We start from the raw sequence: 22,421 nt of genomic DNA on the forward strand, positions 1-22,421 counted from the left end.
CGCTCTGAGCTTGTGGCAAGGCGAGATATTGTGGGAGCAGTTGGGTCCACCCCACTTTTCCTGGTGCAGCATGATCGGGAGCACTGCTGGGGAGACTGAGGTAGCACCAGCTCCTTCCTCATCACGCCAACAGCACGACATCCACCTGCAAATTGCCTCACATCAGCACAAATTTGCCCCCTTCTGATTTACTGTGTTTATTCCCAGCATAACACAGCCTAAATCAGCAGCATAACCCGCCACCAAGGATAAGCACGCCAGACCTGCTCCGATAAAGCCAAAAGAAGATGCGCAGGACCAGAGGATTTTATAGTGGGATTTTATAAGTGTGTATCAGGACCAAAAACCTGGATGCAGGTTGGGCCATGCACATGAAAAATAGCTCCTGTTTTTCCAGTGGTGGGTTGTTTTTCATTCAAATCCTTCTGCAAATGGGAGGATATGGAAAGAAGAGATATATGGATCTGAAAGATGTTCTCCAACAGATTATAACAAGCTTCAGGCTGATGAAATTGGCAGCCTAAAAATCCAGCTGGTGCCCTCTTAAATCTCCTTGAGCCTGACCCAGACCCTAAGGAGAAAAGCACTGCACTGCAGTAAAGTGCAAATTGGCTCTTTAGGGCATCCAGAAAATTTACATTTAAAGAAGAGGAGAATAGGGTGTAACAGGCCCCACATCTTGCTGGCAGTAAAGTTTACTAGCTCAGAATTTTTTATTCCCTTTCCTTTTGGACAGGAGGTTATATAAAGTGATTTTTCCATCAGGGAGCATAAACCACATCCACTCGTTAAATGATTGCAGGAGGTCTCTGACAGGGATAACACAACCTCTCAGCCACCTGACGGAGAGCCCAAAAACACCCAGCATCACTGCCCTCACTGGGGACACAGATTTAAGCTGAGGAATGCAAAGAGCCTGAAAAGCCAAAGAAGTTGCCCCAAATAATTTTCAGATGTTTGAGATCAGACTGAGCAAATCCCAGGAGGTCACCTGTTGAACACTGTGGAAGCTGGAAGCATTCAGAGCACAAAGAGCCTTTCTAGGACAAGCTCCAAGTCCTTGTGGGCTCCCCCATCCCTAAAGAAGGCAGGATAAAACCTGTTGGTATAGCTGGAAAGGGCAAAGACCTTTCCTGAACTAATTACCCACAGTAGCTCCATCCACACCAAGGCATCCTGAGAGCATGGCAGCAAGCCGAGTGTAGGATGCACTGTTATTTGCATTCCCCACTTATTTCACAGCCCTGACCAGATCACAGCCTCACCACAGAGGGCATCAGAGACACAAACACAGAGCAAGAAACAACTGTGCACAAGCAGAGAGCAAAGGCACAGCCAAGATGGGAAATGCCGTGCCAGAGCCAGGGTTCCCCAGCTCCAGCTCCCAAGGCTGCTCTAACGTAGAACAGGGAACAGATGGTTCATTCCCTGACCCTGCAGGAAAGCATCAGGGAGGTGGCTGTCCCCACAGCCAGACCCTTGCACAGACCCAGGAGGAAACGGACTGGCCACTCAGTGAGTGATAGTGCCCGTGGATCAGAGATGGTGGCTGGCATGATGGCACAAGGCTGCCAAAAGAGCCACAGGCGCCTTGGCATCACAGGGCCACACCCCACCAGCCAGCACAGCCCTGCCACCGAGCCCTTGAATTTCAGCTAGAGTTCTGGCAGGCAGGGATGGCAGGCAAGGCAAGGGGAGGAAAGGTCTTTCTGCAAGAGGAGAAGTTAGTGTGCACATGACAAACTTTGAAACTCTTAATTGTACCCAGGGGATTCAAAGCAAACTCAGCACTCTCTCCTCCCTGCCATCCCCTCTGCCTTATCACCTCTCACTCTGAAATTCAGGATGGAGGAAAGCATCTCCTTGTTGTTCTGCATGGATCCCTGCTTGCTCCAAAACCAGCGCCTTGAAACACGAGCTCTTCTCTCTCTTTTCACATTCTCTCAGGTTTCAGCAGCAACGACCCTTTTGCAAAAGCACCTTCACAGCTCAGCAGAACCATTCACCACTACCCGCATCCCCTGACTTGCCATCAGCTTCATCAACACAATCTCATGTGCAAGAACAACAAAGAAAAACCAGGGAGCAAATCCTTGACTCTGCTCTGAAACTCTGGTTTTAAATTACCAACACGGAGCAGGTCTGGGTTGTTAAGTGACTGTGCTGCTCTCGAGTGGAGGGTGCGATACAACGGTGATATCTGATACAATAGCAAGGCCAGATCAGTGTGCTCTGCGCTTCCCTCATGCACTCGCCTATTTGCCTCTCTCGTCTCTTAAAGTGCAATTATTGACATGTTTGCCTCCTTAACCATCAGTTTTATATGCTTGCCAATGACTCCTGAACATGTGTAAACAATTATTTTTATTTTCTTGCAAAACCAAAATGTTGGATATTCTTTTGGATAAGCAGACTCGGGTAGATTTTCATGAGCCCTGCTACATAATTTATTAGTTTCTAAACTCTGTAAAACTAAAAGCTCCACTAAAGTTCAAATAACTCTGTGATTTCAATGTAATTTTGAATGGACTATTCCTGTTTCTGACTAATGTTACTGGATTGATTTAAATGGGAATTCGTAATCTGCAGAGGGAGATTCTTGCATTGTTTTGTTGGTTAAATAAAAGGACAATATCATGGGCCAGAAGCCCAGGAGTGCAAAGCACGAAATATTGTGGGGGAAAGGGACAGAGAAAAAAGCATCTTCTGTCTCAGATCTGCTGCAGGCTGCAAAGTGAAGTACATGGTCTGCTCATCCCATGGCTTTGGAGCAGAATCTAAGGATCTGGGAAGCAAGGGGCTGGCACTGCATGGGGTCACTGCTTGGCACTTCACACCCTGTGACAAAGGACCCTTGAGAAACAAGGAAATCAGAAATAAAAAAGTTTAGGCAGACAGGAAGAGGGAGAGAGACATTCTACAAACAAAATGAGAGCAGTTTTGCAGCTCTTTGCCAGGCAGTGCTGCTGCTGAGCTGCTCCATGCTGGCCCATGCCAGGCTGACAGCACATGGGCTAAAACTGGGATTGAACAGGATGGAGAGGAGTGGGGAGCCAGGCTGTAATCCTGGATCTGGGACTCTTTGCCCAGATCCTCTCCCCTGGAACCCTCTACCAGCTCCTAAGTGAGAATGGGAACTTGGTCTGTGCCAGATCCAGAGCCTGACAGGTAACCAGAAGAGGTGCAATTACACCAGCTTAGTATTTCTAACTCCCTTTGCAGGGGGTGGTGGGGCAGGTCAGAAGGGGAGCAACTTATCCTGTTTTCCCCTCTTTCACCTTGCTTTATACACTTCCGAAGTTTACTTTTGGCACCATGAAGGCCCCAGCAGGCACCTGAGTGCCACGGGCGCAGGACCCAACGGTGGTGCACACTGATACGGCTGTGAGACGCCTGCCCCATTTCATGGGCTGCCTGCTGCCTCCACACGGGAAAACCACGTCCTGGGATTCTCCTGTTGAACCCCCGAGAGAGACGAAGCCCAAACGTGGGCTTGAATTTCATACCGAGACTCTGAGCGTAGCTGGGGAAATGATACCTGATACTCTCTATGTATATTAAGAAAAAAGACAGGGTATTACACCAATTTAGTAGAAAGCAATCCTTTTTTTTTCGCGTCTGAAAAAAGACAACAAAGCCATACAGAGCAGAAATTAGTGAAAGCTTATAGCTTCAATAATTTAGAAGTTAAGCCTACTTAAACATAAATGACGATGTTTAATTCCAAGGCTGTTGTTACTGAGCAGAGCCCGGGAGCCTCTCGTATCCTATGCCTGCCTTTGAATGCCGGGCTCAGCAATAACAGACAAAAGCTGTCCACCACCCAGAACAAAGAGCTCCAGGAAATTAAAAAAGAAAAAAAGAAAAAGAAAATAGTGTCTCGCTGCTGAGTCCACTCCGGCACGCTGACCAGCAGCTCCCAGTGCCTGGTTCACAGTCGCCAGACCAACGTTTTGGGCAGTTTGAAAACCACAGGGCTGGGAGTGGAGCATCGTGTCCCGCACAGCGCGGCACCGCTCCGACACAGCATCCGTCCCCGCGGCGCGGCTGCTCCGGCGCTGATTGACACCGACGCGGGAGGGTTTATTAAACTCAGCAGAGCACACAAACACGCTACCTCGCTGTTAACCACGTCGAGAGCACAGAAGTCCGCCGAAGGGGGGGGGGGGGGGGGGAAGCCGCCAGAAACAAAAAACTTTGGAAGGGTAGCCAAACACTCCTCATCGGGGCCAGCAAAACACACCCCAAAGTCAGGAGCCACTGACCCACCAAGGCGCAGCATAAACAAACACACAGGGCAATTTGGACAGCAGCAGGCGATAACCTAGACGCAAATTCAAGTTGCTAAAGTTCTGCTTTCAAGTATTCACTTCTTTTGCTTTCCTCTGTCCAGGGAAAAAAAAAAAAAAAAAAAAAAAAAAAAAAAAAAAAAAAAAAAAACCACCAACTTTTTAAACCATCCTCACAGTACTACTCAGGAATCTTAACATAATAACAAGACCTGCTTCATTACATCCACTTCACAGATTACTTCTGTTTTCCGCGAGTTCCACTGGCTTCTCCTCGCGCGGTTGCTACGGACCACGTGGCGACATTTATGATACGACTAACCCACAGCCTTGCTTCCTAAACACCGGAGCAGCTGATCTTCGATAAATCTAACACACACTTCTCTCCCTCTGATCATGCTGGGCTGCTTACCGTGCTTTTTAAAAATAATTCATAGAATAAGCACAGAATGGTTTGGGTTGCAAGAGACTTTAAAGACCATCTCGTTCCAACTCCCCCCCCCCCCCCCCCAACATGGGCAGGGACACCTTCCACTAGACCAGGTTTCTCAGTTCCTACTTTTCCTTATCCTAGAAGGCTGTTGAGAGAGACTAGAACAGGATGCACACGGGTATTTTGCTGCAGAACAACGTCTTTCTCAGATTAGACCCATGCTTAAGTAGCATCACCAGTAGAAAAAAAAACCACTGCCATTTATCCACAGGATATGTGCACAGTAAGTTCAGGGAAAGCGCTCTTTGATATTTTGTAGTCCGGCCCTGGTCCGGTGGACTGTGTTACCAATGTGGACAGAGCTGGTGTTACAGGAGAGCACAATATACTTCTAGATCTGAAGCTGCTCGCCCTCATCCCTGCAACTTGTCTCCCAACATCTCTTCTCTGTCGCTACCGCCTTTGCGGAGGAACGCGACGCGTCCGTCGGGCGCTGCCTCCCGCTCCCACCGCGGTGACGATCCCGGCGGCTCTCACGATCCGGGCACGGGTGGATGGCCAGCCACGCCACGGCCCCGGCAGCCACCACAGCCCTCCCCAGCGCCGCCGGTGGGGACTCGGGCTCCACAAACACCACCGTCCCTCCCTAGAGCCCCCCGCACAAGGGGTTTCCAACTGGAAGCACAGCTCCTGGGGAGCACTTCGGGATCTCCGCGGATGAAGGAAGGCGCTGGATGGGCTGGTGCGGGACCCCCCAGCCCCAAGCCACGACCCCTGCTCGCCCTCCTGGAGGAACGCGCCCCGTTCCCGCCGAGGGATGCTGACCCGCGGGGACCCCCACGCCGCACCGGCGGGCACACGCGGAGCTGCTCGGCCCCGTTCAGCCCCGGCGGCGGCCCGGGAAGGGCTGAGTGCGGGGCTGCGAGTGACCGCGGACGAGCGAGAGGAACCGGGACCGGCAGCGGGGATGGCGGGGGACAAGGGGACGAGCAATGCCCGGGCCACCTCGGGGGTGATGAGGGGACGCAAAGCGCTGGAAGGACGGACGGACGGAGCGGCCGCGGAGAGCGGCGCCGGTGCCGGGCACGGCAGCGGCTGGTCCGTGTCCGCGCACCCGCCCGCTCCCCAAGTCCAGCCCAGCCCGGCTCTTACCTCCGCGGCACACAAGCAGCAGCAGCCCCAGCAGGCAGGCGGGCAGCGCGGAGCCCGGCGGAGCCATGGCATCCCGGGCGGGCGGGCTCGCCTCCCTGCGCCCCACGGGGAGGGAGCAGCCCGCCGGCAGAGAGGGAGGGAGGGGAGAAGGGAGGGCGGCCAGGAGAGAACCACCCCCAGCTGCGGGGCGGGATGGAGAAAGGGGAGGGGGGGGAAAGGAAAGGGAAAAACAGGGGAAAAGCGGCTCTCAGCGGTGCTGCCCTCGGCGCGAACACGCCGCCGCGCCGGGCGGGCGGGGGGCGGCGCTGAGGGAGCGGGGCCGCCGGCGGGCGGGGGGCGGGCGGGCAGCGCCTTGCGCCATCTTGCGCATTCGCCGGGGCGCCGGCAGCGCCGGCCGGGCTGAGGGGCGGGGGGCCGCCCCGTGAGGGGCCGCTCCGCGCCCGGGACCCGCGGGGAGTGTGCGGGACCCTCAGGGGTCTGCCTTCACCGCAGCCCCCGCACGGCACTCCCGTCACAGAGCACGTCTCAAAACCCACTCACGGGTCGAGTCTCACTGATCTCCCCTCATGTGTTTCGCTCCCCAGAGCCCCTTCGTGTTTCTTCCCTCACAGGAGCCCTTTCTTCCGAGCCGCCTCACGGGTCTCCCCTCACTGGTGCCATTTCACGGGGCTCCCTTCACAGGGCTGCTCTCACCGGTGCCCCCTCACGGGGCTCCCCCACACCGAAGCCCTGTCACCGGTGCCCCCTCACGGGGCTCCCATCGCTGGGGCAGCCCCACAGGTCTCCCCTCACCGCAGTTGCTTCAGGAGTCTCCCGTCACAGGTCTCCCCCCGTGTGTCTCCCTCACCGGAGTCCCGTCAGGGTTTTTCCCCTCACGGAATCCCGATCACCAGAGTGCCCTCACAGATCTGCCTTCACCACTTTCATTTCCCAGGGCTCCCTTCACGGAGCTCCAGGGAATGCAGGGGCCTTCCCCTCACCTGCCTCCCCTCACTGCGGCAACCTGGCAGGAACGCAGAAGCGCTTGCCTCGTCCCACCTCTGTGCTCCTGATTTTAATGCTCTCCTAAATGATTTACCTGAGTCAGTAATGCAGGTTGTGGACCAGCCCGCTCACTCTGGAAGAAGCCCCATGAGGAAGGACCCAGTAAGGGATGAGCGTGCTCCTAAACCCTGCCATAGCAGGATAATTTGTCTGCCCTCCTGGCATGAACTAGGGATAATGTGTCCTTACATGACTCTCAGCCCCTGTGCCCACGCGGTATTTTGTGCCTTCCAACTGATCCTACCCTGTCCCTTGGCCCGTGTTCTCTACAAACATAACTCATGTCATCACCGTCAGCAGCAAAATCCATCTCTGCAAGGACAGCTCAGTTTTTTGTGGTGTTTGCTTGGCAAAAAAAGAACTAAAATGAAATAAAAGCCGATCGTAAGTAATTTCTTTCTTCAGACTAAAACCAGATTTTTGTGGACTGGGTTACTAAACCCTGTAACCATTCCTAGAAATCTGGTGAAAAACCCTTTGTGAAGAGGAGCAGTGCCAGGCTCCCCTGGATGGTGCACCCTGAGCGTGTCGGAGTCAGCTAACGAGGAAAGAAGACGTCACTACATCTGCTCCACATTAAAGCTTCCTTCGTTTAGTGGAGGGTTGAGCTGTACGAGGCTGCTTTCAGCTGGGGAAGAATTTGCTCTGGCTCCGCCAGCCTCTCGGTAACATCTGAATTTCTGTGCTGTCCCTGACCTTTTGGCACCAGCCGTGCTCTTGCTCCGACTCCCTGGCTCCTGCCATGGGGCCCCATCAGCATTTCTCTAATGCTTGAAGCCATCGTGGACTTGTGGCTGCTATCACTGAGGATGGCTTGTGGGAATTAGTAATTCCAAGAGAAATTGAGCACTATGCGCTTTACAGGGCTGCTTTCCCTGTGAACCACGGATTTTGTGCGACCTACAAGTATATTGTGCTCTCCTGTAACACCAGCTCTGTCCACATTTTTCTGCCAAGTGCCCTGGCAGGACCCAGGGGCTGGGGGAGGTAAGGTACATGTTCAGGGTATTATCAAGTTCACCCCCACATCTTGCAAATGACACTGGTGACAGCACTAGTGGCACATTCAGAAATCATCCACTGCTGCCAAACAATAGGACTTGTATGAAAAACCGTAAGATCTTTTAGGGAATAGGCAGGTTTGGGGCTTTTGGAGCCACCTAAGAGCAGGAATTCAAAGCACTCATGTTTTTCTATGCTCTGTAAGCATGTGGGCTTAGAAAAGTTGCTTTGTACTGGAGGCAGGAATTTGCTTATCACACTGCGAGCAGAAATCGGAGCCTTTGGAAAAGCAGCAGGGTTACAGGAGTGACGATGTCCAGCCCAAACTGAGGCTCCAAACCTTTTCCTGTAGAGCAGTTGATGGGTCCATTCCTCCATCCCCCTTGCTGCTGAGGGGCACAGGATCTGTCTGTCCATCTGCCCTCCCTCTCCACAAGGTTATCCTCCAGGAGAGCTGCCCTCCGAGGGCATCACTCACCCCTCGCTCCTTGCACAGCGAATTTCCATCAGCTCCAATCGTGCTTCTGATTTACACCAATTAACTGCAAACTGAGGTCCCCAAGACACCATTAGTAGTTTCAGTGGATGAAGTGGGAGATTAACTTGTCTGAATTCACTCCATTTATTATTCTATGTGTAATTGTGGTTACCCTGCCTGCTAACAGCCTGGGAGCTTTCCCCTTATGTACATACATGCAGGGTTTTAGCATCTCCTTCATGGTCAGTGAGTAATGGGGAGTGGGAGCCAGAATTGTGGCATACACCTTGAGGCACTGAGCCCAAAGCCATGCCAGCAGTGGTGGGATAACCCCACGACCTGCTTCTGGAAGCTGTTTTCCCCAACAGAAACTGTTTTCTCCAACAGGAACTGTTTTCTCTGTGTCTGCTGGGAATCTGTGAAGCAATCCTGGCCACCTCACTGCATCACACAGCCCATTGTCTCGTGCTGTGCCGTGTTCCAAAGGGCTGAGCTGGGCCACATGCTGCACTGGCAACTGTAAGTCCCTGAATTACCTGAGACCACAAGAAACCCAAGCCCACTGAAGTGGTATTTCCAGCTGCATCCTTACAGCATGTCAGGGTGACAAAGGTTGGGAAGAGAAAGAAACACAACCACACGCTTTTTCTTCTTTCCTGTAACTGCCGTGTCCAGCCATCTCTGTCATCCATTCCATCTCAGCAGCCTCCAATGAGCACCCTCTGCTGTAAACTGGGAGCTGGAAGAGTGATTTGCAGTCACCCATCACCCCCTCCAAGGTCCTTCCTTGCTCATTTGTGGGGTTACTTATCATTAGGAGAAAGACTCATCAGAGTTACACAGTCTGACAGAGTTCCCTTTAACTACTATCAGAGAACACTGTGCTAAGTGCAGATTTATTACCTCTGTAATGCAGATAAAATGAGATTTTATGGCTCTGTAGTCGTGGCAGCATAAAGTAATAATGGAAACTACGTACTGAAGTAGGGAATGCATCCCAGGAAGAAGGGAGGTGCACAGGAGGTTAATAGTGTGTCCTCGTGCAGTGGCAGGTATCCTCTCACCAGTCCTGCTGGACACAAGCCACCGAGTGCTCAGCCCAGTGTGCCATCCAAGAGAACTAGATAAATATTTTTTCTTATAGGAATCAGTTCAAAACTGAGAAAGGAGCAAGCATCCAGAAATGCCTAATGGATTCAAACTGCGCATGTCTGAAATTCCAGAAGAATCCCTAAGGAACCAGGTACCCACTATCATCTCACAATCCCAACTGTCATGGTGATGAGCTCTGGTACTGAACTGGTGTGAGCATGAATCCTGCATTCTGCTGCCACCACTGCTTCTGCCAGCGAGGTACAGCCTCACACAGCTGGAACAGACTGAATTGTCAGACAAATTCCACTTTTTTTTGAAAACTTTTTATTAATAACCCATTAGTTAAGCAATATAAGGACAATGTCTTCTTACACATTAACACTAAAGAGTATTTGTGGAGTTAAGAACAGTCTCTGAAGAAAGAAAGTTATAATAAAGTACAGCATGGAACCAAGCACAGACACAACCTTCAAACAAGATCAAGTTCTGGTTACACATCTTTATGCACTGTGCAAAAAACGAAATTCAACTTGAAAATACAAGCAAGGGAATACAGTAACAGAAGTAGATGGTAGATTTCTGCTGGCTAAACACTTCTTTTCTAACGGAAGTGTTGATTAGAAAAGACACAATGATTCCTTCAAAACACCTATTACTAATGAGATCAAAACCATATACAGTGTTCTAGTAAAATGGTTGTTTTCTTACACAGCAATATTTCATGGCGGATTGTTAGCTAGTAATGTAAAAAAATTCTCAAACTCTAAATTAAAAGTTATATAATTTGAACTATTTAAACCAGAACTTTGCTGCCTGTTAAGTAAGAAATCAAGTCAACAAAAAGCTGATAGAGGTTTTTATCTGAGTTGCATGTTTCATGTAACAAGAAATGAAAAGAAATAAAAGGATGAGAATTGTGACTCTCACAACAGCATGGGGAATATACAGTTGTGTAGCCAAACAGTAACATTAATACTGGAAAATTATGCCAGTGAGACAAACCTGACATTTTAACAATGTAAAACAATATACACCAGCAAAAAAGTTGAACAGCAATAATCTTTAGTGTTACTGAAAGGAAGAAAATGGAGAAAGGATCCTGGTGTGCAGGAACAGATATTAAGCATGATGGGTAATTAAAGGTATCAACAGTTTGTGTGCCTGTGAGAAATCTGCAAGAAAGCTACTTATTTCATGATAAAAAATTATATGCACTGGTTGTTTCAGCTTTACACATCAAATGTGTATTATGTGTCTTCTTCAATTCACTTCCAGCTGAGACTGAAAGGTCAGGGCAGGGCAGACCTGGGGCACAGCTGAGTTGGACAAGGACACTCAGCACTCTATGAGGATGTGTGTTGGTCCAGGGACAGCTCTACTGCTGCTGGTCAGTGGTGACCTCTTGGCTCCAAGGGAACTGTCTGGATTTCTGTAACTGAGGTCTGGCCTACCAGCCCATGGCCACCACAGTTCTTGGACAGCCAAACACTGCCAACTCCACACCCTGATACAGTTCGGTGAAGTGTAATGAAACCACAACAACCGTCAGCACGAGGTGACAAAAGTGTTTTGGGGATGCGTAAACAAAATAGTTTGTGGTCTGCTGCATCTCCCCAAAGCTCTCTGAGCCTGTAACTATTGTGGTGGTTTGGTGGTTGGCCCAAAGTGATCCTGGGGAATGGTGCCTCACTGTGCCTGCTTGTGTGGGCTGCAGTGACAGGCAGCAACAGCTTTCAGGCAGCTCAGGGCTGTAGGATTGCTGAAGGCTGCACAGGCAAAGCAGGGGGTGCGTGTACAAGGGAGCGCCCCCAAAACTGTGGCACACTCCTCCATCAGCCTCTGTCCCCTTCCATCTCCCTGGATGGAAAGTGGTAATGGCAATGTGGCAACGTGGCTTGTGCAGGGCCTGTTCTGTCACCGAGGAAGGGCAAGGACTCTTCATGGAACTAACTGGGATCTGAGGGCCACCTGCACAATGTCCCCCCACTCTCTGCAGCCAGTGCCCAGCCTTACCCAGCTGGAGGGTTTGTACCTCTGCGACTGCATCTGCCTCCAGAGACCTTATTGCCTGCAATAACACTTCACTGCCTTATCTGTAACCCTGCTAAGTCATGAGTTTCAGAGTCTTGTGGCAGTGGGTTCTGGAGGTTATTTACACACTTCCTCTGCCCAGTTATGCTTCCTTGCCTTTCTAGCTCCTCGCTCGAGTATCACACACACATAAACTCCTGCCTTTGCCTACTCACTGGCACTGATTTCCAGTCTCTGTCCCACAGTATTCCAGAGTCATGGCTATTCAGAGCATGGAACAGCATTTCTGAGACTCCTCAAGACACCAGGCAGCAGCTGGAGAAACAGAGCAATCACAATGACTAGAAATAAAGCTGGTTACCAGAACAGTGCGTCATACTGGGAGGAGATGCTGCCAGCTGGGGAGAGGAGGAAGCCCCAATATCCTTCCCATCAGGGTACATGGAGGCTTGGAGGTTCTCATCTGCTGAAGAGCTGGAGGTAAAAGGGTTGCAGGGTGCTGGTGAAGTAAGGTTCTCCATGCTGCAAGCAGTGGCACCTCCACCCAGTCATCACCAAGAAGAACACAATCTAAAGTCTTTTACAGGATCTCAAGTCGGCATGCAGTTTCCCCACATACCCTGGGGAGAATTTTAGTAAGAAAAGAGGAAGGTGGGCATCTCTTCCTTCACTTTTTAAACAAATGGTGGGATGTCTGAATCCTCCAGGAAGGCAGAACGTTTACCAAACACCCACGAACAGAATTACTGATCTTTGTTAACTCCAAGCAGCTGGTCCAATCTTGTAGCATTTGCAGTCAAACCCAGCAAGCCTGGAGCAGGACAGAGACAGGCTATAAAAAGGAGAGACAAGTCCACTCCCAGCAGGGCCGGGCTGAGAGACATGTCAGCAGTAAGCAAACAGCATCAGCTGGAGGAGTCACTGGATGATTTTCAAGCCAGACTGACTGGTATGAGACCAAGGATTTAATTTTAATTTTAAAGCCCTGGTTGTGCTCTGCTCTTCAAAAAAAAAAAAATCCACCCAAAAGCACTTTGGCCAGGACTATCAGAAGTGACTGGAAAATTTAACTTGTTCATCCAAGGCTTTCAGCAAGTCCACTCCTTACAGAAGGCTGAATGCTGCCCTCTGCAAATCAAAACCATCTGAGATGTCTCCACATGGGCACCCAAAAAAAGAGAAAAGAAATACATGCCCCCAGTAACACAGGTTACTTTTGCAATTGCTGTTCTTCTTTCTGTTTGTTATATAAGCTTGTTGAGGAAAGATGGATCAACATCCTGCCAGCTAAAGCAGTCTCCTTTGGCAGCTGCTGCAAAACAGAGTCCTACAGAGAGACACAACCCAACTCTCTGGCTGTAGGGAAGGTGTCAAGAAACAAATCAAGAGAGACATCAGATCTGCTGCACTATGTGTTAAAGAAGAGCCAACAACCAGTGCAAACATATTCTTTAGAAAAAGGCAGTATAAGAATAAGTTAAAACCTATAATGGACTATAAGAAATGAGTAGATCTACTGCTTTTTTTTTTTTTTTTTCTCCAACAGACATGAGGTAGTTGTGTTGTTAGGGAGGAAAAAATAAAGAAAGAGAGAAGTAGTAAAAATGCTACTCTATACCACACACTATTCCACTTTATAAAATTAAATAATATAAAGATGTTCCAAGGAAATAAAAATACATGTTGTACATTAAAAGGACAGATGTGTACCTAAAATATTAGGTACAAGAACCTACATAAAACAAAGCCCAGGCTGGTGAAAAGACCCAGACGCTGCAGAAGGTTCTATATAGTACAAGTTGTTAGAGGCACTCGTAGAGTGTGTAATAAAAGGCCACTACATCAGCCTGCTAGTAGTAGTTACTGCGGTAGCACACACAGAGAGCCTGGTAATCCTTCGAACCACGGGAGGGCAGAAAAGGCTGGTGCTTACAGCTCACTGCCTTTGTTTCTGGGCCTTCCGACCCCTCCTGGGACTCCTGTGCCAGAATTCATCCCAACACCACCAGGCAGTCGGTAGCGCCCAGGCACTCCCCGGGGAAGAGGCGATTGAGAAGGATCCCTCGGTGCATTCTGCCACTTCCCAGCATTAAGGGACGTCCTGCCAGGTGCCTCGAGGGCTGTGGTGAAGTGACAGCCTCAGCCTGGTGCAGGCGGCTCTGTCCCATCGTTGGTTCTGTGTCAGAGTTTGGCAGACAGCTCAGTCCTGCTCCCACCAACACCCAGTTCCTCAGCGGGTGCAAGACGGGCCCTCATCAACCCACCTGGCTTCCCGAAGGCCTCTGTAGAACCCGCAGCTCCAAGCCCTGCTCTGGTGAGGTGCCGCACCTGCCCAGCTCCTGCTGGGCTCAGCCAGCCAAGGGCAGGCAGCACCTCACAGGGACAGGCTCTCCTCGTGCTTCAGCTCTGCTGTGATCAAAATCAGATCAGTTCATTCTTTGTGATTGCGGACACGTGTCATGTTCTCAGATGCTGAGGATGGGCTGGTTAAACCAGAGGTACTACAGGGCAGGGCCTCCTCAGGCGCCGTGGAAAGCAACTGGCACTTGGCTGGCTGCACGTCACCCCTGCCTTCCTGGATGGAGTCCGAATCCCCACTCTCCACCAAATCCAGACTTTCTCCCTGCCTGTGGAAGCCATTGGTGAGCCCACGGATGCAAACAGCCTCTGGTTTGTCAGTCTTTGTGTCGGTACAGAGGAGCTCAGCCTGGGTCTGAGCCTCCAAATTGTCTGTGTGGTCCACCAACACTTGGCCAGTGTCCTGCTGGGAGCTGGGAGAGACAGGAAGAGCCAGCCCTGCCGAGGGGAGCTCTTCAGGCTCCGGTTCCTCGATTTCTGTCTCTTCACTCTCCAGGGTGTGCAGCTGGGAGTCGTAGTCTCTGTCAGAGGCTGAAAAATCAGAATGGACAATGACCTCTGCTTCTACTTGGTGGAGGCTGGCTGGCAGGTGGCTTTTCTTTGCTTCATTCTGTTATCAAACAGGAGAGAAATTTAAAATAAAATAAGAAAAGGTAAAGTAACTGAAATTCAGATAATTGAGGCTGTGACCAAACCAAGCACTAAAATATATTTATTTTTAATCCCACTGAGTGCAATGGGATGTACATTCGCCTCTATTAAGCATTATCTTGATATGTTTCTCAGCGCTTAGGTCTTAAGAAGCAACTCAAATCACTTCAGGATGATTATTTCTATTTTACGTTTGAGAAAGCAAGTCCCAAGGGAGCGACGTGATTTGCTCACAGTTTCTTGGCAGACTGGAGCAACCATTCCTCCAAGCCCCTGTCAAAGACCACAGATTTCAAATCTTACCAGTCTGTTTCCATATTAAGGGCCAGATTTTTAGAGGCTGAGTGGGCAGCGCTGTAGGAAACTGGCTTCTGAGATGGATAAAGGGGCTCCCTTCATGTTTCCTCATTTAATTTTGGCTACATATCACAAAGTGTGTGTTTGTTAAAGCCCTGGTCACAGCCTGCAAAAGTCTGTGCAAATTCAAGCCCTTTAATTCAGGAAGAAAACAGTAAGTTCTGCTCCACAGTGCTTGAGTGGAGTTCAGGCTACAGATCTCCACAAATCTGGCTGACAAGCAGGTCATTTTGCGAGATTATCACTCAATAATTTACCAGACAAATTATTGTAGAAGCTCACAAAGGGCTCTCCAGGCAATCAACGCTCAGATTCTGGGCTGAGTGTGATGTAGCAGCAAGAAGATAATTCAGAGTATGGAAGTGATATCCCACGTGTAATTTGCGCTTTCTGTTGAAGCCAACTTTGAGCATCATTTACATATTTTAACACTTTTCTCTTTTGTTGACAAACTCTGATGGGTAAGCTGTGCTGTAAATGCTGCCCTGTAATTGGGCTGTAAAACATTGTCTTAACTCTATCACAATGTTAATTACATCCTGTGTATAATTGATTTTCACACCACTGTTTAGGAAGGAAACATAGGTAGAAGTATTAGAAGTATTTGCTGGGGGGGACAGGGGTGGTGGGGAATGAACTTTTTCAAAGAATAACCGAAGAAATCTTCTGGTACAGAGTCAGCCTGAGCAGGTGTCAGCTTGCTTTGCTAAGACAGTTGCACAGATGTACACTCTCCCAAACACAGGAGTGCATATTTACTCCAGTGATGCAATATCAGAAATAGGATTTCCTCCCAGAACACAAGTGCAGTGAAAATTGCTCTGCCCTATCTGGAGAAGGGAGTTTAAATCAACTCTTGATCTTTGACTCCTTTTACAGCCAAAAATGCAATTCCTCTGTCAGGCAAGCACGCTGTAGATCTTAATGACTGTGCTGAGCACTGCAGCTCCTAACTCACTCAGGCTGATTGCTGCACAGCAAAGACTCCAAGCAGACTGCTGGTGCCTGGCACGGGTCCTCAGGAACCAGAACTGCCACAACCCTGGTGACAACCGAGCTTCTGACCCCACCTGGCCATCACCAGACGAACAAGCCCACAAAAAGGGGCTGCAAAAACCAGAAAGGGAGATGGAGAACATAAATGGAAAATCCACATGAGAACACACAAGTCAACAAAGCACCAAAGAAACCCACCATCACAGCATCATAAACCAGGGCTTGTAAGAGAAGCTTCTGCCCCGCGCTGGAGGGGAGCTTCAGTGACCCATTGACAGCAGAGAGAGGCTCTTTGGTGATGGTGTCCCCGTATCTGGTGATGCTGTTTGTCCAGGCCTGGTTGACTGATTTATTCCATGAAGACTGCAGGAGAAAAGTGGCAAGAGAAAAGATACAGTTATCACAGACACAGATTCTTATCCTCATACATCTGAAATAAGAAGCAGCTTGAAAAAGAAAAGTGCAAGTTGGGAAAATACCATAAACGTGGAGGACACTTCTGATAGCATCAAAATAAAAATGCTCTGCAGTGGACTCACACAGTTCCTGCCTTAGAACTGGCTTTATTGCTGTTAAATGGCCTGATGCAGAGCACAGGGATAAAAGATGCCAGATGGTTCATAACTGGTTGCATAAGGGGCTTTCCACTGATTCTCAAATTGTGAGGCCAGCAGGTAAATCACGGCACAGACATCATTTAGAGGTCCACTGGAATCAACTCCAGGCAAAGCTGCAACAGCCCAGAGCAGAACAAGCCGCCTGAAAAATACCACAGAGCCGGGAAGATACGGAGCTGAGTGACCACAATCTTTGTGTTGGCACAAGTGATGCTCCACAACACAGAGGGAGCCTCACCCATGGGCAGAGCCCTGTGTGCTCCACTAAGAGCTGGACATTCTGCTGAACCACTCACTCTGCAGCACAGACAAGAGATCCTGCTCCAAGCCAGGACTTGGGAAAACAGTCTGTCATTTCTCATCAACACAGAGGCACAAAACTGGGGGCCTTAATTTTTTTTTTTTCTTTTTTTTTACAACAGACCACCAAGCAATTCTTTGCTCAGCTTTAAATCCCCTGGGCAACCAGTGTTACCTTGTTTGTAGATCTAATTAAATTATATGGGCTGAACGCAATTTGTTCTGGGTTCTTTCAGCTTCCCCTTGCAATAAACTGTTGAATGCACACCTCTGTGTATGGGAAATGTGTGTCTTTAAGAGCTGAAGTTATTTAACAGCTCAGACTATTAGTTCACAGGCAGAAAAGTATTTTCTTTCCAGGTTTTGATTTTATTGAGCTGTCCTGCATGTACCTGAGCTGAGCCCTGCTAGTACTCACATACATATACACACACACACAAAACTCAGATTTAAGGACCACACAGGCCCATTATCTCTGGCCTTGTTCCATAGATGCTACACACTGTGTGGGTACAAGGGAGGCTGGTGCAGAGAAGAAGAGCAGAAAATCCTGACCTGACGACAGCGAATGCACACGTGCACAGAGAATACTGGTGATGTGAGTACGATGGCTATGTAGGGTGAAAATACCCTGAACATCTACTCAAACCCACTGACCCTCCATTGCTCACTGCCAGGAGAAGCCCAGGATCCTGCTCTGCATATGTGGCTGCTCCTTAGGCCAAATCTATTCCAACAACCGCCAACGTAGTGTGAGTCCAGCCGAGGCACCAAGGAGATTTCTGACATCAGCCTGACCTTGTGTGAGTCATTTGACCTCCTTGTGCTTCAGTCCATCTGGCTGAAAATTAGGTAGAAATACACGACCAGATGTTGTATGTGAGCCAGGCATTCCTAAGTCAGCTATTTAGCAAGAAGCAAATGCTACCTCGTGCTGCCAGGGCTGGCAGAAGGACACTGAAGCACTTGTGTATGCGCTGAAGGGCAGCCAGAGCCGCTCTCAAGTGCTCCGTCCACCCTCACCCCGGCACCCAGATGACTCAACACCCTGTGGGAGGCAGAGCCGTGTTGCATCCCCACACCACCTCCAAGCCACAGGAGCTTTGCTGCTGCCTCAGGAGCAAATTTTTAGCAAACAAAGAGTGAAAGGCCTCGTTGATATGCCAACAGCCTGCAGAACTGTGATGTCCAAGCTCAGCACTGTGGCTATCAAACATTTGCTAATTTAGATGTGGATGCTTGAGGCAGTGTCTTTTCCATTTCTCTCTCTGCAATCCTCAACAATATATTCTGAGCCAAAAGCCTTCCCTAATTGCTCTGTTTCTAAGTGGACAATCATTAAACTACGCTTTAATAGCGAGAAATCAACCAAGCGATCACAGAGAGCTCACAATAAGGAATATCTCCACACGCGAGTGCTCAAGGAGCGTGCTCAATTTGCTTCTGCTGCCATCTGAAAGGCTTTCTGCAGCTACATCCCTGACTGATGGCTTCTGTGCCTCTTCCAAGGAACATACGTTACTGAGCAAATAGTGCCTGGAGATTTCAGCGCTGAACCTACACAAATCTGCACACATGCACCAAATGTGTGTCCTGTTAGAGATGCCTGCATGCATATTTGCCATCAGAGAGATCTGAGCATCATACGCAGACACACACACAGAGCAAACTCGAAAACCTTCTTGCAGGCATCCTGTGAATACCAAAAAACGTGGAAAGAAACAGGCAGCTCTACTGCAATCCCCCATGGACCATCTGTTAGCGGAAATGTCAATCTGCCATGTTTACATAGGTTTTGATGACTCTGGGAACAGCCTGTTCAGCTCTGGCTGAAATTGGCTGCAACGAAGAACAAACTTGTTTTGTACCAGTTTGCAACTTTCAACAAACAGAAAAAACCATCAGCCACACAACATGGCCTGTGTCCCACATGTTGTTCGAGCACATTATGTTGGAGAGGGGGGGAAAAAAAAAGCAAAAGACAAATCCCTCTTGGGGCTCAGTCTCTAAGGTTGGGCAGCAGCAATTAGCTCTAGGACTGTTTTCATCACAGACCTGAAGAAATCCTGTGTGCCTGAAAGCTTCACTGCTTTTTTAAGCAGCATTTTTTTGGTGTAATAAATGATACAATTTCTTTTTACTCAAGGGGAGTTAGTGGGTGGCTGAAGGAAGGAAATATTCTCTTGGTTTTTACAACACAGTAATGAAGGCAAGGAGCAAGGAGTGTCAGTCTAATACCAATATAAAGAGGGAAAAATCTCTTTGTCAGTTCACTGAAAACACAAGAATGAAAACTAATAAAAACATCTTCCAATAAAAGACATTTCCATTACAGCTAAATCCTTATCAAAGCAAACAAGCCTTTTCATTTTAGCCTTTTTATAGAAACTCCAACTGGTAAAAACGTGCCTAGATCGTGTTACCTTCTCAGTGACAAGTCACGATTTCATGCAAATATATGAGCTGAGAATGAACACATAGCAAAAGTTCAACTTGAAACCTTCCCTGTTTTTTCAGGATGGTTATATAAAGTAGCTTGAAGTCCTGTGCAAAATGAGGCTGGGGATGTTTTGGATGTGCCCAGCTTTTGAGGGTGCTGCAGCAGAGAGAAAGGATTCATTGCTGAACAGCAGTGGGTGGGAGTGGGAAAGCTCCGTGCCACACAAACACAGTGACATCCCTGCCCGCAGCTGGGATGCAACACAACACAGGCAGATAAAGGGGTCACCAGGAGCACAGCTTTCGTCTGAGGCGTCTCAGAAAATATTGGGACTTCTTTTCCAAGCAGAAAAATTTCAACACGAAAATGACAACCCGGGTAGATCCAAGTTCCCTGATGTGTTCCAGCTTCTGCTCTCCCAGTCACAGGGATGCTTCGTGGGAAACGCAGTCCTGTGGGAAGGAGGCCCACATGGAAGGAGAAGGGCAGCAAGCAGGGAAGGCTCCAGCTCACAAGAACAACAACAGCAAACATTTCCAAACCTAAATGCTTGGGTTTGGTTTCATTCAATGAAAAGCTGAAGTCTTCCATGGAAAGCAGATGCTTTTTAACATTCTCCCCCACCCTTTAAAATTGCTTGGCCCACAAGCAGCAGTGACAGAGATGTCTGGAGCAGAGCCGTTTTATCATCCTCAGTCCATCTGTCAGAGGAGACAGAGCTGCATCACCACAGCCCGTGCACCACCATGTCATTTATAACAGGGCTACTGAGGGCATCAGTACACTTGTCAGTGTATTTAGAAATCCTTGTGTGTGACCTCTGGAAACACGTAAAGGAAGGAAAATGAACCACTGAATGGCCAGTTGTAGTCCTGCCTAATGGAGCTGTGAGCATCCAGAGGGGTCCTGCACTGACACCTTGGCTGCAGTGGCACCTTGCTGCCCTGCAGGCAGGGACAGGGGCTCCAGGAGGTTCCTCTGGGACTGTCCCACCTTCCACTTGCACCATCCTGCACCTCCAGCACTATGTGTAACAGCTCAAGAAGAATCACAGCCCTAAATTGGAAGTAACTGATGATCTTGACCTGAAAATGACCAAGGGGACATCTCACAACCCCTGCCCACAATTCTTTGCAAGAATCAGTTCCAATCTCAGAGTTTGTAAAGACTTCCAGCCTTCAGTCTGTTCTCCAATCCCCACACCTGCAAAATGACATTCACTCACTTCTGACTCCATATGGCATGGAGATAGTCCCTTCTTTAAATCTACCTAACACGGAGCATCCAATCTCCACTGGAACCTCAGGCTCCCACAAGAAGAAAAACAATGAAGAATAATCCATGGAATGGTAAGTAATGAGTCAGCATGGGAACAAGCTGCAGGCACAGAGCAGCCAATGCAAGTGCCAAGCAGCCAACACAAAACAGGTTTCAGGAGAGTAACCTGAGGACAGAGGGACAAGCAGGCAACTGGAGGTCAAAGCTACACAAAACCGCCCCGCAGTGCCAGCAGCCTCAGCCAAGGGTCTGCCCCAGCAAACATCCCCAGCTCCGTGGTGACATGATATGCTGCTAAACAAAAGGGATCCTTGAGGCGTTTCTCACTCCCTCTCTTCAGTGAATAGGACTGCAAGTCTTAGTATCCAACCTAGAACACCCTGGGGAGCTTCCCCTTGCCAGGCGGGACAGGAATTTCCTTCCACAATGATTTTTCTCTTCCCTGTGGCTCTCTTGCATTCCTTGCCATGGATTTTCACAGCCTCAACTTCACACAGCATGAGAGAATAAAAGAGAAGGCAACAAAGGCAGCTGGTCACTGCAGGGTGCAAAGCTCCCACAACACTCTGTTCCAGGCAGGGTCCCTGGGGATTTCCAGCTTCAGTGGATGCTGGGGGAAGATATTTGCAGCACACGGGACACCCACACTCACTCCACAGCCTGGACTAGTGGCATTTTTCGTACAAGCAGGGAGATGCACACACTCACAACTGCTCCTGACTTGGTTTCCATCCACCGTGGGCACCAGGAGCCCTGCCCAGCTCCCTGACTGCCCAGCCAGGTAACATCACATCACATCACATCACCACCCAGACATGGGGCCTCTTGGCCACCGCAGCATCAAGGTGTTTCTTGGCCATATTCTTTTCCCACTTGATTATACACATCGGAGTACAGAAAGGAAGCAGTGGTGCTCAGGTGGCACTTCCAGCAGGAATGGGGCAGTGCAGGGAGCCGGGTCTCCTGCGTGGGAGCACATCTCCCTCCAGTGCCCGCTCCCAGCAACAACAGCCTGTTGCTCCCGGCCATCACTCGATCTTCACCTGCCAGGTCACCCTCCTGGTCGGCACGGGTGACAACGCTGCTCTCCGGGTGGCTGCTTCCCAGTGACCCTTGCTTCTCTAGCACATCCATCAAAAAAAAAAAACAACAAACCCTCAGTGAATTTATCTCTCAGTGGCTGTTCCCCATCCAATTATGGAAACCCTACAGCCAGAACTGTCCATCACCCCCAAAGCTCTGATCTGTGACTGTAACTGCTGCTGGGCACTGCCCAGTCTGAGGGCCCCAAGCTCTCAGGCTGAGCCCCACGTGGCCAGGCCTTGGCACTGCCCTCTCCAGCCCTGCTCTGCACGTATTCAAATCTTGGTGTAAGCCCGTACAGGCTGGATTGCTCCTCTGGAAGAGAGATCTGGATATGCTGCCCTCAGAAAGGCCTCACAAAGAAGGGAACTTCCCCCCACCCTGACCTGTTCTCAGGGGTAAGTCCCCATCACTGAAAACATTTGTTCCTTATTTAACTGGAAGAGCTGTAGGAAATTCCTCACACTCTTCGGCTTGGGTCCAGACAGGCGACCACATTCCACCAAAATCCATAGATGTGGCTTGGCTGCAAACAAACAGCCTGTCCCTCAGCTGAGCGCTGATCTGCCACAGCACGCAGGGATGGCCACGGGCACAGCTTCAGCTCGAGTAAAGCCAGCAGAAGACTTTGTACTTCCAAAAGATCACACCTGCACTGCCTCTGCCAGAACAGACAGGGCTCGTGGTCAGCCAGGTACCTGAACTCACCTTCCCTCCACTGACACGAGTGCATCGTTGACGCAAACGTGAAATCCCACGCGCTCACAATGCATTTGTTTTACTGAACCTCCTAATTACTTTACATGCTCTCCCAGGG

The 22,421-nt window shown here is 49.5% G+C and overlaps 2 protein-coding genes across 2 annotated transcripts in view; both read right to left on the reverse strand.

Annotated features, from left to right (window-relative positions):
- The window catches only part of IGDCC3 (immunoglobulin superfamily DCC subclass member 3), a 95,522-nt gene extending 89,287 nt beyond the window's left edge, over window positions 1–6,235 (reverse strand). The window contains exons 1-4 of the mRNA XM_066196628.1: window positions 6,148–6,235; window positions 5,875–6,054; window positions 5,571–5,641; window positions 5,233–5,368 (exon numbers count right to left, since the gene is read on the reverse strand). Of these exons, the coding sequence (XP_066052725.1) occupies window positions 5,233–5,368; window positions 5,571–5,641; window positions 5,875–6,054; window positions 6,148–6,235 (475 nt within the window). The remainder of the gene's footprint in view (window positions 1–5,232; window positions 5,369–5,570; window positions 5,642–5,874; window positions 6,055–6,147) is intronic.
- Window positions 6,236–9,833: 3,598 nt separating this feature from the next.
- IGDCC4 (immunoglobulin superfamily DCC subclass member 4) overlaps window positions 9,834–22,421 on the reverse strand; it is an 87,229-nt gene continuing 74,641 nt past the window's right edge. Inside the window, 2 exon segments of the mRNA XM_066196476.1 lie at window positions 9,834–14,492; window positions 16,085–16,249. Of these exon segments, the coding sequence (XP_066052573.1) occupies window positions 13,956–14,492; window positions 16,085–16,249 (702 nt within the window). The 3' untranslated portion in view covers window positions 9,834–13,955.

Source organism: Chamaea fasciata, unplaced genomic scaffold (assembly GCF_029207755.1).
Source record: "Chamaea fasciata isolate MVZ Bird 193981 ecotype frontalis unplaced genomic scaffold, bChaFas1.0.hap1 SCAF_14, whole genome shotgun sequence".
Classification (NCBI taxonomy): Eukaryota; Metazoa; Chordata; class Aves; order Passeriformes; family Sylviidae; genus Chamaea; species Chamaea fasciata.